General features: G+C 38.3%; 1 protein-coding gene across 1 annotated transcript in view; it reads left to right on the top strand.

The window, feature by feature from the left end:
* Positions 1-5,796: 5,796 nt before the first annotated feature.
* ATP10D (ATPase phospholipid transporting 10D (putative)) overlaps positions 5,797-14,203 on the top strand; it is a 48,199-nt gene continuing 39,792 nt past the window's right edge. Inside the window, exons 1-2 of the mRNA XM_009484358.2 lie at positions 5,797-6,092; positions 6,875-7,069. Of these exons, the coding sequence (XP_009482633.2) occupies positions 5,824-6,092; positions 6,875-7,069 (464 nt within the window). The 5' untranslated portion in view covers positions 5,797-5,823. The remainder of the gene's footprint in view (positions 6,093-6,874; positions 7,070-14,203) is intronic.

The following is a 14,203-nucleotide window of genomic DNA, read 5'->3' as shown; positions in this document are numbered from 1 at the left end:
GAGAAGCCGGGGTAAATGGTAGGGTGCTTCACATGACATATGAGCAAACAACCACAGCATAATAGCAAGGTGCAGTTTCAGAGCAGTGTAAACATTGGCTAAATTATCTACCCATCTGTTTTGCAGACAATCTCTAGAAAGAATCTGGGATGGGAGAGGTTAGTGAATGCCAAGTGATTTGCCAAAGGCTACCCAATAATATAACTGGAACTAAGGATTTTTTTTAGTCTCAGCTCCGTCTCCCTGCAGGAAAGCTAGGAGTGAAGGCATGCAAGCTGATATGAAGGTGGTACTTCACAGAACTGGAAGCTGACAGAGTTTACAAGAGACAATGAAAGGCAAGTGATGGGAAAAGAAAGCAACTTTTGGACATAAAATGTACATACAAGAAAATTATTATACTGGGCTTTATGCTGAAAGACCCTTCTTTCAGGGTGCGGAGCATTTAAAATTAAGATTTCACAGCATTACCAGTAAGAGAGTGTTACTGAAGGCTTTTTTATTGTGATATAAGATGGTCAAACGTGGATAGTGTATAGTGCTTATCTGTCCTGTGGTAAAAATGACACTGCTGTGCCTTGCTTTTACAAAGATTTGACAACCAACAGTTGCACGCTAACTGTATCTAATCCTTCCAGATTTCCATTAGAATATCTCAAAGTGTTTTATAAGAGGAAAGAGTCAGAGTACATGAGGCAACTGAGGTAGAGAGAAAGCAATTAGTATGCCCAGTGTCAGATAGTTCCCTTCCACATTTCATCCTGATCATGTGACATCAGTGAGCTTGCTACAAAAACTTGGGTTTTTGCATGTAAGACATAACCGGATTAGCTCTACGGCAGCTGTTGCTATTTAGCAAGACCAAGTGGTGTTCACTAGAGCATACAATGTGAAAATGAGAACAGTCTAGCCTGTGTGACACTGTCCTCAAACTTAGAATATGATAATTAGGCTTCCCATTTTCAAATAGGTGAACATTATACTTGGCTTTTTTGAACATAAACTTCTTTTTAAAATAAATCTTTAAAAATACTGCTTCAAAGTTAGGTTCTGTCTCACATCTGTCTAAAAGTAACTCATCTTGTGGGTCTTTTGCTAGTGTTTAAAGAAACATCTGCCATTTTGTATTACTGCTTCAAATTCACATTAGGCTGGAGAACTCAAGAATTTGCTGTGAAAAATGACAAGACAAGAGGGTCAAATAATGTTTTAAGAGAAGGGATTTCTTAGAAAAATTGTTTAAAACAGCTTTTATTTGATCTTCAGTGACTTCGTCCTTTGCAATGTCTAACATTGAAGTTGATGAATCTCCTTTTGAACTCCTAGCTAAGCAAAGGTGCTTATTATGTTATGATCCCAATTTAATGAGGAAGAAGAAAAACATTCAAAAGAGAAAATAAAATGCAAAAGAGATTTCTGAAGTTTGAAACCTCATAAATCCTATTTTAAAATGGAAATGCAAATTACTTTAAAAAAATAATTTGCAAGTAGTAGCTTAGTCAAATCCCAGGTGAGTCAGAGTGCATTGTGGCAGAGTATGAGATCCAGATACTTTTTTTCCCAAGATGCCAGTTAATCGTCTGATTCACCTTTTTGGCTGGAGGAAATTACTTGTTGCCTCTCATACAGTACTTCTAGTGTGGTACGGTGGTGGTGGTTTTGTGTTAATTATTTCTTGTCCATACTATCTTCTTCAGAGTTTTCTTAAATGTTGTTACCATAAAATGATGAGTATACTGGCAGAAATATGCAGTGCACACAACTGAATCTGAGGTTTCCTGTTGCTTTTTAAGCTCTGCTTCTCTGAAGGAGGATGAGGAAGGGTGGGGCAGAGGTTTTGGAGCTGTGTCAGGAATCAGGGGTGACTGCTCTTCAGCAAAACTGCGTATGCAGTTTAAACCTTTGGTTCCAGATCCAGTGGTGAGGAATTCTGTCTTAACATGCTGTCATGTTAAAATGTCCAGTACTCCCCTCCACTTTGTTTTTTAACAGTGGTCACCAGGTATCAAATGCTATAAAAGGTAATAAATTATGAAAACAAAACAGAGTTAGAATTCAGGAGGTTTTGAAATTCCGTCAGGTTTTCTCTTTTGTTTTTCCCAGTTCTCAACTCTTTCTTCTCACCTTTATTAGCACGTTAGTGATAATATAATTCTTAAGCTTTTAAAGGTGCTTTAGCTGTATAGGTTATTTTGCCTGTATAATTTTCATTGAGTGAACAGGATCTGCTGTTTAAAGCCTTTGCATTCCCATTAGCCCTGGGAGTTTGCTTTGAGAAAGAGTTTCTTTACCTTTGCTGCTGCTTCTGGTCACAGAAGTCACCAATATTAGATGTTTGTTTGGTCCTATGAAAACAAACAAACATGAATTTATCTACAAATCTAACCTGCCCTCAAATACCTGGTTCATATAGCATCTTGAAAATTTTCATGTATTTGTTTCGTTAAGTTTTCTGCAAGGATATTGTACATTGTAACAGTATGTAGAGATATGTCAGATTACCGCTCTTGGGCAAAGAATTATAATTTCCAGCAAAAACATGGTTAATTAACACACCCTGTATGATTCATGCTAAAGATGGAAGCTTGAAAGAGTCCTTGGAACAGGACAAAGAAGAAATACTATTAAAACTCTCCCTGATAATCCAGCAAATTAAAGCAAACTTTTCTTTAAAAAGGCCTCTCATTGCATAAGATCTGTCTGTGAAATTACTGATTTGTCACAGCAGAGACAGTTAGAGGAGTGTTGTTTCCTCAAAATGGCCAAGACTTAAGGGCAACATCCAAAACCTAGAAGTTTTTTTTAAAGAACTGAACTGCCGGAATTTATGATTGCAAAAGAAGAAAGTACCGTCTTTTTCAGCCAGTCAGCTTTTTAAACTCTGTTAATTTTCAATACTTTGTTTCAGTCCTAACTCATGAAGATGGATTGGTGTTCATTTGGTTTTTAAGAGCCCTATGTCTATTGAAGAGCTCTGTATAGCAAAGTATGGACTCCACTAGCAGCAGGTTCTGCAGTCCGTAAATATTTTTGAAGACCTGGCTTCCTTCCAAGCTTTAGATTTGTTCTCAGACTTGGTGCAAAAGAATTGAAGCATTTCTTTCACGTGTGTACAGATCAATATTCACGTCTGACTATATGGTAGCCATACCTTAAAAGTAGTTCATTGCTGTGAAGTAGCTGCTATTAGATGTTGGAGTTTCCATCTCCAGAGGAAAGACTAACCCTGACTAAAATGGGATAGTAGCCTCTTATGCAGAGTGCAGTCCCTCTGGGGACTGTCCCCTGGGAAGTAGGATTAGAGGGAGCAAGGACATGAAGATGCCACGTTCTGTGAAAATAAGAGGATGCCATATTTTTTTAAAAATCTTCACAAGGTCCTCCTCATTTTTCTGACATAGTTCTGACAAGTCTCTGTCCTGGTTTTGGCTGGGATAGAGTTAATTTTCTTCCTAGTAGCAGGCATAGTGCTGTGTTTTGGATTTAGTAGGAGAAGAATGTTGATAACACGCTGATGTTTTTAGTTGTTGCTAAGTACTGCTTATTCTAGTCAAGGACTTTGCAGCTTCCCATGCTCTGCCAGGTACACAAGAAACTGGGAGGGGGCACAGCCAGAATAGTTGATCCAAACTGACCAAAGGGCTATTCCATACCATATGATGTCATGCTCAGTATATAAACTGGGGGGAGTTGGCCGGGGAGCAGCGATCGCTGCTCGGGAACTGTCTGGGTATCGGTCGGTGGGTGGTGAGCGATTGCATTGTGCATCACTTGCTTTGTATATTATTATTATTATTATTATTATTATTATTATTATTATTATTATTATTATTATTATTATTATATTGTTATTATTGTCATTACTATTTTACTTTATTTCAATTCTTAAACTGTTCTTATCTCAACCCAGGAGTGTTTCTTACTCTTACTCCTCCGATTCTCTCCCCCATCCCATCGGGGTAGGAGTAGTGAGTGAGCGGCTGCATGGTGCTTAGTTGCTGGCTGGGGCTAAACCACGACAGTGTCTTTTTCTCAGACTGGTCCCTCACATTCCCTGGGGAAGCACTACAGAAGGGCCTTGGGAGAACAGTACTTCACATGGGAATGGCCAGGGGATGCTAAGAGCAGCTGCTATATAGAGGTTTGTTTTTCTGTCGTTGTTCCTCTTCTCACTTCACATGCAGATCAGGATTTCTAAAGAGAAACACAAGTTTCATGTATGTGGTACAAGTCTTCCAAGACATTAAGATTGTAACAGTCAATAACTATCCACATCTAGTGATGATAGGACAAAAATGTACCATCTTAATTTGATGAGAGGAAGAGACCAGTTAGACGTTAGGGGAAAGCTTTCTAGCCAAAGGGTAGTGACACAGTGGACCAGGCTTTTAAGGAAGTGTGCAGAATTATCTTTTTAAGAACAGAATGGGTTGATGTAGATATTAATACTACCTCATTGCTATAGGATCTGCTGAGGACACTGTGCCCATGTTTCAAGATTTCTGCAATTGTCATAGAAGAAAGGAGAAAGCAAGGAAGATACGTAAGAGAAGACATGATGGTGTCAAATCGATAGGTTGGAAAATTACTTCTTACAGCAACATTTTTGAGGAATCTGAGCAGCACAGAGTGGCATTTGTCAGTGGCAGAAAAAGAGATACCACATGAGTAGAAGTCTGAGTTGATTGAAGCGAAAATCAGGATTAGTTTGATGACTACACAGGGTAGTCTCTAGTAAAGAGATTTAATTTAGAAAGACCCAGCAAGTTTTAGAGGCAGCTTTTGTAGGGGAATTTAGGAAGAGGATTTAGTCCAAAATTTAGCTGTAATGTATGCAGGTAGTAAGATACCAGATGGAAGGGAAATAATCTGCAGTGAAAAGTAACTGTATAGATGATTTGGAGCTTATGTAAGTTACAGTTTTAAACAAATACAAGATGAGCCATTCTATGAAACAAGTAGTACAAGAAATATAGTAACTATTAATTGTAAAAACTCGTAAATTGTAAAAAAACCTCATTGTAAAAGACAAAAGTTTTGAGCTTCTATTAGAGCATGGTTTGTGTGTGTAAAAGTCGTTTTCAGACTGCGTCGGTTGGTTTGGTAAAGTGAGTGTCATGTATACCTATGAACTTTGGCTTTCTTTAGGAAAACAAATTCCTGAGTAGATTGCTAGAACTTAGCTAAGATGAATAAAGGAGACGCATTGGCATGAAGTTTATTCATCCTCTGTCAGCTGGTAGAAATTATCAAACCTGTTTCTAATTCAATAGGAAGAAGGGGTTTGTTCATGATAGCTACTCAGTGCCTTTCACTGGCAATTCCTCACTTCAGGTCTAAGGCTGTAGTCAGATGCCTATATATTGTTGACTCCTGAGTTTAGTAAAGGTTGTTATCCATCAGCAAGGACTGTAGTGTCTGAGATAAGGATTCCTTTCAAAATGCTGTTCTCTGCAGAATTAGCAGCCTGTCTGCTTCTTCACCATACTACAGTACGAGAAACTGGTGGGCAGGCTGCTTACATGACGTGCTATTACAAAAAATATTGTGCATTTTAAACAGAGTAATCAAACTATAGAATCCTGAAAGGGTGGGTGAAATTCAGATAAATTCAACCTTTGAAGTTTCCTGACCTCACATAACTATTAACTCTCTGTTTTTTTTAATCAAAATATAGAAATTACTTTTTTCCTAGGCTTATTAAAAACTGTAACTGTGACTTTTTAGTTGAAAAGCCTTTACAGAATTATTATTTAACTTGCTGTATTTTAACATGTCGCTAGGTAGAGGACGCTTATTGGATTATAAAGCATTTCAGGCACAATGGCAGATCCCATCCGCTGGGCCCGATACCGTTGGCAGCGACTGATATCTACAGAGGGCGGAGAAGGTAGCAGCAGCAGCAATTCAAGTAACAAGTGCTGCCAATCATCAAAAACTACTGGCAAACATAGGATAGTGATACCCTGTTTGGGACATTTTAAGGAAGAATATGAAAAAGTATCAAAACTGTACATGAACAACAAAATACGGACTACTAAGTATACTTTATTGAATTTTTTACCACGGAATTTATTTGAACAATTTCACAGGTAATGAATTCCTTTTGATTGTGGTAATTCTTCTGAAATTGAATCCTTTTATTTAAATGTCTGTATTATATATAGACTGGTATTAAAAAAAAAAATTCTTCCTCCTGACCTGCCTGTCACTTCTGAAAAGATCTGTGTTATTTGGCCAAAGTCTCTTGAGGATCATCAGTGTTGGGCTAGTCCTTTTCTCCATAGCTTATGTAATTTCCACTCATTCTGTTATTCAGATTATTGAAATATTTCTCACTCTTGGAGAACAGCCACACAGCAATCTGCAGTAGGATTTTCAGCTCACTTCCTGCAAATGTATTTCTCCCCTTCCCTCATGTCTTTCTCTGTTCCCAATTTTTTTTCATCCTCCTTCTGCTTGGAGGACTGCTGATTTGTAAAGTTATGCAGGCAGGTTGTAGGATGGCTCCCTTTTAAAAACATGTCATCTCCCCCAGGGGATGGAAAAATTAAGTTTAAAAGACCTGGAAATTTGAGAGAGTGCAAATTCACCAAAGCCTCGCTAGAAGACATATGCTGGGAGGACAGGTTTGGAAATACAGTAATATTCTTGGTTTCTGCATCTTCTGATCATTCATATTAAGCAGCTGTGCAGCTAAGTAATCTAATCACTCTAGAGGGTGAAAACAAAGTTCTGGAAGCTTAGTTGTTAAGTTGCATTTGGGGGGAAGAAAAGATAACTTTACTGCTAACTGAAGTGTCTACATAGCATGTAGGGGGGAATAAGGATGACTGCTAGCACAGCTAATTCCTATATTTTCTCTTTGTTTCAGAGTTGCCAATTTGTATTTCCTATTTCTAGTTGTCCTAAATTGGGTTCCTCTGGTGGAAGCCTTCCAAAAAGAAATTACAATGTTACCTCTAATTGTGGTTCTGACAATTATTGCAGTGAAAGATGGTCTGGAAGATTACTCAAAGTATAAAATGGATAAACAGATAAACAACTTACTAACCAAAGTGTATAGCAGGTAAGAGACAACAGTCTTTCTGGTTTATAGTTATTATTTGATTAAGAGTATATGTGAAAAAGTTGTTCATAAATCTTTTGGTTTACTTTCTGCATACTCATAGAATCATAAAATAATTTAAGTTGGAAGGGATCTCTGGAGGTCATCTAGTCCAACCCCCTGGTCAAAGCAAGTCTAATTAGATCAGGTTGCTCAGGGACTAGTCTAGTTGTCTTGATCACCAGTTTTGCTAAATGGATATCAAATTAGTGTAAAATTTGCTGAAAATACTATTCTTTGGTTGAGGCAAGAGTGTTCATGCATGAGTTTATACTGTATTAACCAAGGTAGTTTGACTAGTTAAGCATTGTTGTACATAGCATTTGTTTTGAAAGGTGTATTTTTAATTCCTCTAAAATCGCTGTAAGTATCATGGAAATTCAAGGGTTGCTAATTATCACTATATTGGTAAAGCTCATTAATGCTATTGGGATGCACTCATAATGTAGTAACATTTCCCCAAACAGCATTGGGTCATTTTCTATTTGAGTGCATCACATAGTTTGGTACAAATGTTAGCATCAGTTCCACAGTGCAGGACTGCAGTATTACAGACAGTAGGTGCAGGTCAGGAGTGGAGCTTGCTACTGGTGAGAGGTTTACTGACAGGCAGTTATTATGCATGGATAGTGAGAAGATGGGAACGCAAACTGATCATATTCTAAATTAACTGGCAAGAAACTTTTTAGTGCACATCAGTACAGTCCACATCATAGTTTTTCTTTTATACCTGTCATAAAAGGATATTCTGAGACTCATTCAAAGCCTGTAAAATACAAAGATACAGAAATACAGTGGACCCTTTTTCTCTCTTGCATGCTCTGTGGTCATGCAGGTAAACAAGTATTTTGGAAAACGTCACTTTTCATGTGTTGTAGTAGCCATCACAAATAGCACCTGTAGGAGAGGATTAATTGGCAGTTAGACACTTTAATGAAAAGAGGGAGCTTTAAATATGGTTTGGCACTGCAGCAATATGTTACTGCTCAGACCCTGTTGAATTTGTTGAAGACACACCTTTTCCTAGTGAAGGCAATACACTGAAAAACTTTTCTAAAATCTTAATGTGCTAGCTGGTTATGCCAGACCCTAAACTCTGTACTGTAGACATGACCTTAATTGGCCCATGGTAATGTTAGGTTAACCCAACACCACCATGCCCACTAAACCATGTCCCAGAGTGCCACGGCAATCTGGTACTGCATAACCATTAAATATATTGTGATATTACTCAGAAGATGGAACCTCCAGCTTTCTGGCATTTGCCATACTCTATTGGTATTTTAAGAGCTAGCTCATAACCACAGAAAAAGTCTGGACTGTCATTTTATATCATCAAAGGAAAAACAAACAGCTTTTTGTTCTGCAAACACAAATATATATAGCAGCTTTCCCAGAAACATTCTGTTCAGCCTGTAAAAATTTGAGCTTGAAACAAGTAATTAATGGGGCTGATAGGGAAGATAAATGTTTTCTTTCTTTTTCATATCTTCAGAGAAGGCTTAAGGGAGAAGCTGAATTATTTCTGCTATAAATTGTCATGTACCCTGAAAGAATTCATTGCCAGAAAGCTGAAGCATTCAGCATCCGTACTCCTGAAAACTCTGTGTTACTTGCAATCTCATACCAATGCCAATGAAGCAGAATTATTTCTGATCATCTTTTCTGGCTTGATTCCTTCCCCGTCACCCAAAATGTGTAATAATCAGTGACCATATTAGTTATCTGTAAAAATTTCTTCTTGTGCCTCTAAGTATTTAGTTTTTGTAACTTTTTTTCCCCTCCTTATTCTTTATCATGAATTATTTTATATAGTATAATCTGGTTTTAAAAATAAGCTTGGAGGCATGGTTCAGGAGACTTAAATCTTATTGGTACAAAAATGATTGTTGACTGTATGTGAGCTGATTTATCTTAAACTTCCATTAATCTCACATTAAGATTCAGGATTTCTTAACTTGTTTAACAAGAATCCTTTAGAAATTGTAGTGACTCTTCCAGTGCATGCATTTAATCAAGAATAGTCATATCAATTGTAGACATGATGATGAACTAGCTAATATTGAATACTCTTTACAATTATTTTCTTACTGTGTATTTGTTCATCTGGAGAAGTTGTATACGTTGTATGTGCTGTCTGTATAATTTTACTTACCAATTGGATACTGATACCTACACAGCTACTGAGACGAGTGCCTGATATAATGGCTCTTCTTGCTATCTCAGCATAACTAAGCAATAGTTGTCATGTTTGAAAGCTGTTAGGCCACCTGTTTGTATCTGAAGATAATAGGCATGAAGCATTTTCAGGAAGACCAGTGATCCTTGCTTCTTGAACTCTTAACGAGGCTTGCTTTTATACAAAGTTCAATGTTCCTAATAGAAACTAGTTTCACTGTGCTCTGTTGTCCATGACAAAATGTGCCAGTCTCAGTGCCTTGATAAATCTATCTGAGCAACTAGACACTAGTTTCTGTGCTTTTTTGGCAAATCTGATTTCCACACCACCACCCCCCCCCCCCCCCCCCAATTTGGTTTTGCTTATAGCAAATGTCTGACATCCATAGCTTCAGAATTTTCAACCTGCTTCTTGAAGTTCTAGAATTTATCCATTTGATAGATGAGAATTACTGTATTTAGCCTTAAGTAGAATCATAGAATCATTTAGGTTGGAAAAGACCGTCAAGATCATCCAGTCCAACCATTAACCTACCATTACCAAGTCCACCACTAAACCAAGTAAGGGTAGAGTAGCAACTCCATGTTTCCTGGCTTGGTGGCTGGATCATTTGTAATGAAAGTAAAAACTAGGAATCATTAAGATTAGAAAGGACCTCTAAGATCATCAGTCCAATCATCAACCCAACACCACCATGCCCACTAAACCATGTCCCAGAGTGCCACGTCTACCCGGTTTTGGAACAATTCCAGGGATGGTGACTCCACCACCTCTCTGGGCAGCCTGTTCTAATGCTTGACTACTCCTTCTGTGAAGAAATTTTTCCTAATACCCAATCTAAACCTCCCCTGGTGCAGCTTGAGCCCATTTCCTCTTGTCCTATTGTCCATTCACCAGCTTTGTTGCCCTGGGGCTGATTTTTGTAGGAAAGCTTATTTCTGTCTTGAAAATGTGGTAAAATAAGATAATGTTGCTTAAAAAGTTTTGGGGTTTTTTTTTCTGTCTCATCTTTCCCTTGTGGTGTAATAAAACATACCAATAAACAATTAAATGTGCTAATTTGCTCTTTAATTTAGTTTGTAATTGTTGCTATGATGTTGCTATGATTGTTGCTATGATGGCTGAAAAGGATCTGGGGGTGTTGGTCGACAGCCAGCTGAACATGAGCCAGCAGTGTGCCCAGGTGGCCAAGAAGGCCAACAGCATCCTGGCTTGTGTCAGGAATAGTGTGGCCAGCAGGAGCAGGGAGGTGATTGTCCCCCTGTACTCGGCGCTGGTGAGGCTGCACCTGGAATACTGTGTCCAGTTTTGGGCCCCTCACTACAAGAAAGACATTGAGGTGCTGGAGCGTGTCCAGAGAAGGGCAACAAGGCTGGTGAAGGGTCTGGAGCACAGGCCTTATGAGGAGCGGCTGAGGGAACTGGGGTTGTTTAGCCTGGAGAAGAGGAGGCTGAGGGGAGACCTTATTGCTCTCTACAACTGCCTGAAAGGAGGTTGTAGTGAGGTGGGTGTTGGTCTCTTCTCCCATGTAGTTGGCGACAGGACGAGAGGAAATGGGCTCAAGCTGCACCAGGGGAGGTTTAGGCTGGAAATTAGGAAAAATTTCTTCACAGAGAGGGTAGTCAGGCATTGGAACAGGCTGCCCAGAGAGGTGGTGGAGTCACCATCCCTGGAAGTGTTCAAAAAATGGGTAGATGTGGCACTTTGGGACATGGTTTAGTCTAGTCTACCCTTGATTGGTTTAGTGTGGACTTGGTAATGTTAGGTTAATGGTTGGACTGGATGATCTTAAAGGTCTTTTCCAACCTAAACAGTTCTGTGATTCTATGTTTCTAAATACTTAGTTATCAAGTCCTTGTGCCTTTTGCACGTTATAATTTTAAAGTGGTAGGATCTTATTTACATAGCCATGAATCATGAAGTATAAGGCACTTCTGTTTGAGCATCTGTGAAAATCATGCAGTTTGTGTCATTTCAGTAGAACTGTGGTGAGGTGATTATGATGGAAAATCCATTTATTCCTCCACTGACCTGCTACTAAAGATGGTTAAACTTTTTGTCTGACTTTGTGCTGAACTAGATAAAGAATATGTGCATGATCCATCTGCTGCATCAGCAGCAGGAGGGGTGACTTTGCTGCCTGATATGTTTTTCTTCTCTTTCAATATATTTCTGTTTCATTCCAAGCCTTGCATGTGTATGTGTTATAATTACTGTTCTTTGCAAATGCATGTTTATGCAAATCATTGTATATATTTGGAATCCAGATATAATTTCATATCCAGTTTTTCTTTATGGAATTGAAATCTGGAAAGAATAATACTTTCTACAGGATTCTTCCTTACCTTTAGCTTTCCTTTCCTGTTCCAGACTCCAGCCTGGCAAAAAGAAAGCGGGATTTGTCTAGGTGCATCAAGTAAAAGGAAGCATCATATACTTTCAGTCCCATATATATTAAATAGGTAGTGATTTTAAAGAGAAATATTTACCATCTCCTGAGGGCTAATCTCAATACTTGCGGCACAGAAAAATAGGTTTTGTAGTTTTTGGTGAAATACGTGGTAGTTAGAAAAAATACAGGGATGCAAGAGTACCAGTGTTTTTCTTTTTTTTTTTTTAATCTCCAGTAAATAATTCCTTCAAGGATAAATCAAAGTTTTGCTTTGTCACAAAATCTTTAAATTTCCAAATATTTCTGTGTTTTTGCAAATTCCAATTCACTTTTAAAAATTCCTGTAGGAGTCAGTGGCAGAAATTGACAACTTTCCACCTGATATTTTTATCTTACTACATTAGGTAATGCCGTTGCTTTCTTTGTTTATGAGCTTATTTTGTCTTGCTTACGTTTCCATTTCCATCCTTTCTCTAACTCTTCTAGATACAAGCTGGCCGTGGAAGTAATTTTCTCCCACCACCCTCCTGGGTTCTCAAATCCTTTCCATCCTATTTTGAGGGTGAGGTAAAAGGGTGCTATTTTGAAGTGACCAGGACATTCTGCTCCAGTTGGTGTTGTATCTTAATTGGACTCACTTGGCCTTCATAGCAGGGTAAATTGGCCTACACAAAAAGTTATGCTGATTTCGTTTTCAATATCTGAGGGGTGGTTCTAGGAAAAAAAAAAAAAAAAAGATGACTAGTTTTCAGCTCACTCAGTCTCTTGAATAGATTTACTTTGTCAGCACCTTTGCAGCTATCAAAGCTTAAGCCATACCTTCAGTAACTGAGTCACATCCTGTTTCAGCAAATCTTCTTTCCCTTTTCACCTCTATTATTACATTGTTTTTTGTTAATTTACTTTAGAATTTTTTCCTTCAACTCTTTTTTTTTTTTTAATTTCTTTATTTTCAAGGAAATGTACTGGTATGAAAAGTTAATTGCTGCAGTGTTTTCTGAATCCATCCATGTTGTGATAGACATGGCTGTAGCTTTAATTAATTTTTACATGCTTTCCATTGTGCCAGTTTTCCATCTGTGTAGAAAACTAGTGATGAGCATCTTAAGGAGAAAACAGATGTTCCTTATTCTGCTTCAATTTTATGTCAGCTTTTGTTGCTTCTTGTTTTGCCTTTGTTTGCACTTTCAAAGCAATATAACCACCTCCACCTTATCTTCACTGGAGAAATTGTTATCAGTACACTGATTAATTGTGTGGGCTTTTGCACCTTCTGTTTGTAGACAAGCATTTTCAAAAAGGTACTGTCAGATAATGCAAGTCTGAAAGGTTTGGGGGCAAAGCTTGCTATGGGGAATATTTTTCTGATATTTTATTTGTCATTGAAGTGTCTGTTTCTATTTCAGTATTTATCAGAAGCATTTTACATAGCTAGCACTTTGATGAAAGGGAGTAAATAAGTGCCAGTCTACACACAGTGGCCATGTTGCAAAGCTTGTTAGCTTATGTCTGTGCTGTAGAAGCTAGGTGTGCTTCCCAGCTCCCTGGTGTGAGTGTGCTTCTTGGCCAGTTTAGAATGAGATCTAGGGAAGGAAGCACAATGTGGAAGACAGCCCTAGCACAGCCTGGATTATACCCCAGTCTGGACAACTGAGAAATGAAGACTGTGGAGACATGTACGTGCTCCTCTCTTTAAACATAGCTCTAGAGTTAGCCTGTGCAAGGCAGAAAAGCCAGTGCTAGTCAGTCACTGAAGGCAGTAAGAGTTCGTACAAAAATGTACTGCATCCAGACCTGTGTAGTAACGGCAACTGTAGGTGTGTTTCATCACCCATATTGCAGTAGCCTACTACTGTGTGCCTCCGGCTAACTCATCAAGCACTCCTTGTTGCTTATTAACTTGCATCCTATTCACCACTCCAAATCTGACTGTGTTTGCAATAAACTGCTGTGATTACGTAAAAGGAAGATTCTTCATTTCAGCTGAGGACAGAACAGCAGCTATAAATGGAAAATTGAAAACAGTTCAAACTTACATATGTCATGCCTGGTTATTTCATATTAATAAAGAATTTTAACTCAAAGCTGGCGAGCCTGAGCTTTTGTTGACTTCCTTGAGTATTATAGAGTCTTGGTTCCTTACATTCAAAATTAATGGAAAAGATACTTTAAAAGCCTGTAAATACAAATGTTTATATTCAGAGCATCAGTGAAGTGGTTGCTGAATATTCTTCGCTTATGGGTAGATGCTCATCATCTTGGGAGACATGCATTTTTGAAACACCCTATCAGAAGGGAAAAAGATTTTGCTGGTTTTGCTTGCATAATTGCCAGAAAAAGTGGTGACCCAAAGAGAAATCCTGGAAACACTGTTTGCTTTCTTGGACTACATCAAAATACAGGAAGCAAGTGGGCTGAATTTTAAATAGCGGTAAAATAATTCTGTGAGAGTACCTGGAATGTAATTCCCAGACAAACAGGGCTTGGACCCCACAGCTGATTCTTTGTAATGATATTCACCTTT

The sequence above is a fragment of the Pelecanus crispus genome, chromosome 4 (genome assembly GCF_030463565.1).
Source record: "Pelecanus crispus isolate bPelCri1 chromosome 4, bPelCri1.pri, whole genome shotgun sequence".
In the NCBI taxonomy this organism is placed as follows: Eukaryota; Metazoa; Chordata; class Aves; order Pelecaniformes; family Pelecanidae; genus Pelecanus; species Pelecanus crispus.
Note: the sequence above shows the minus strand (reverse complement) of the source record. Positions and strands in the feature narration are given on the sequence as shown.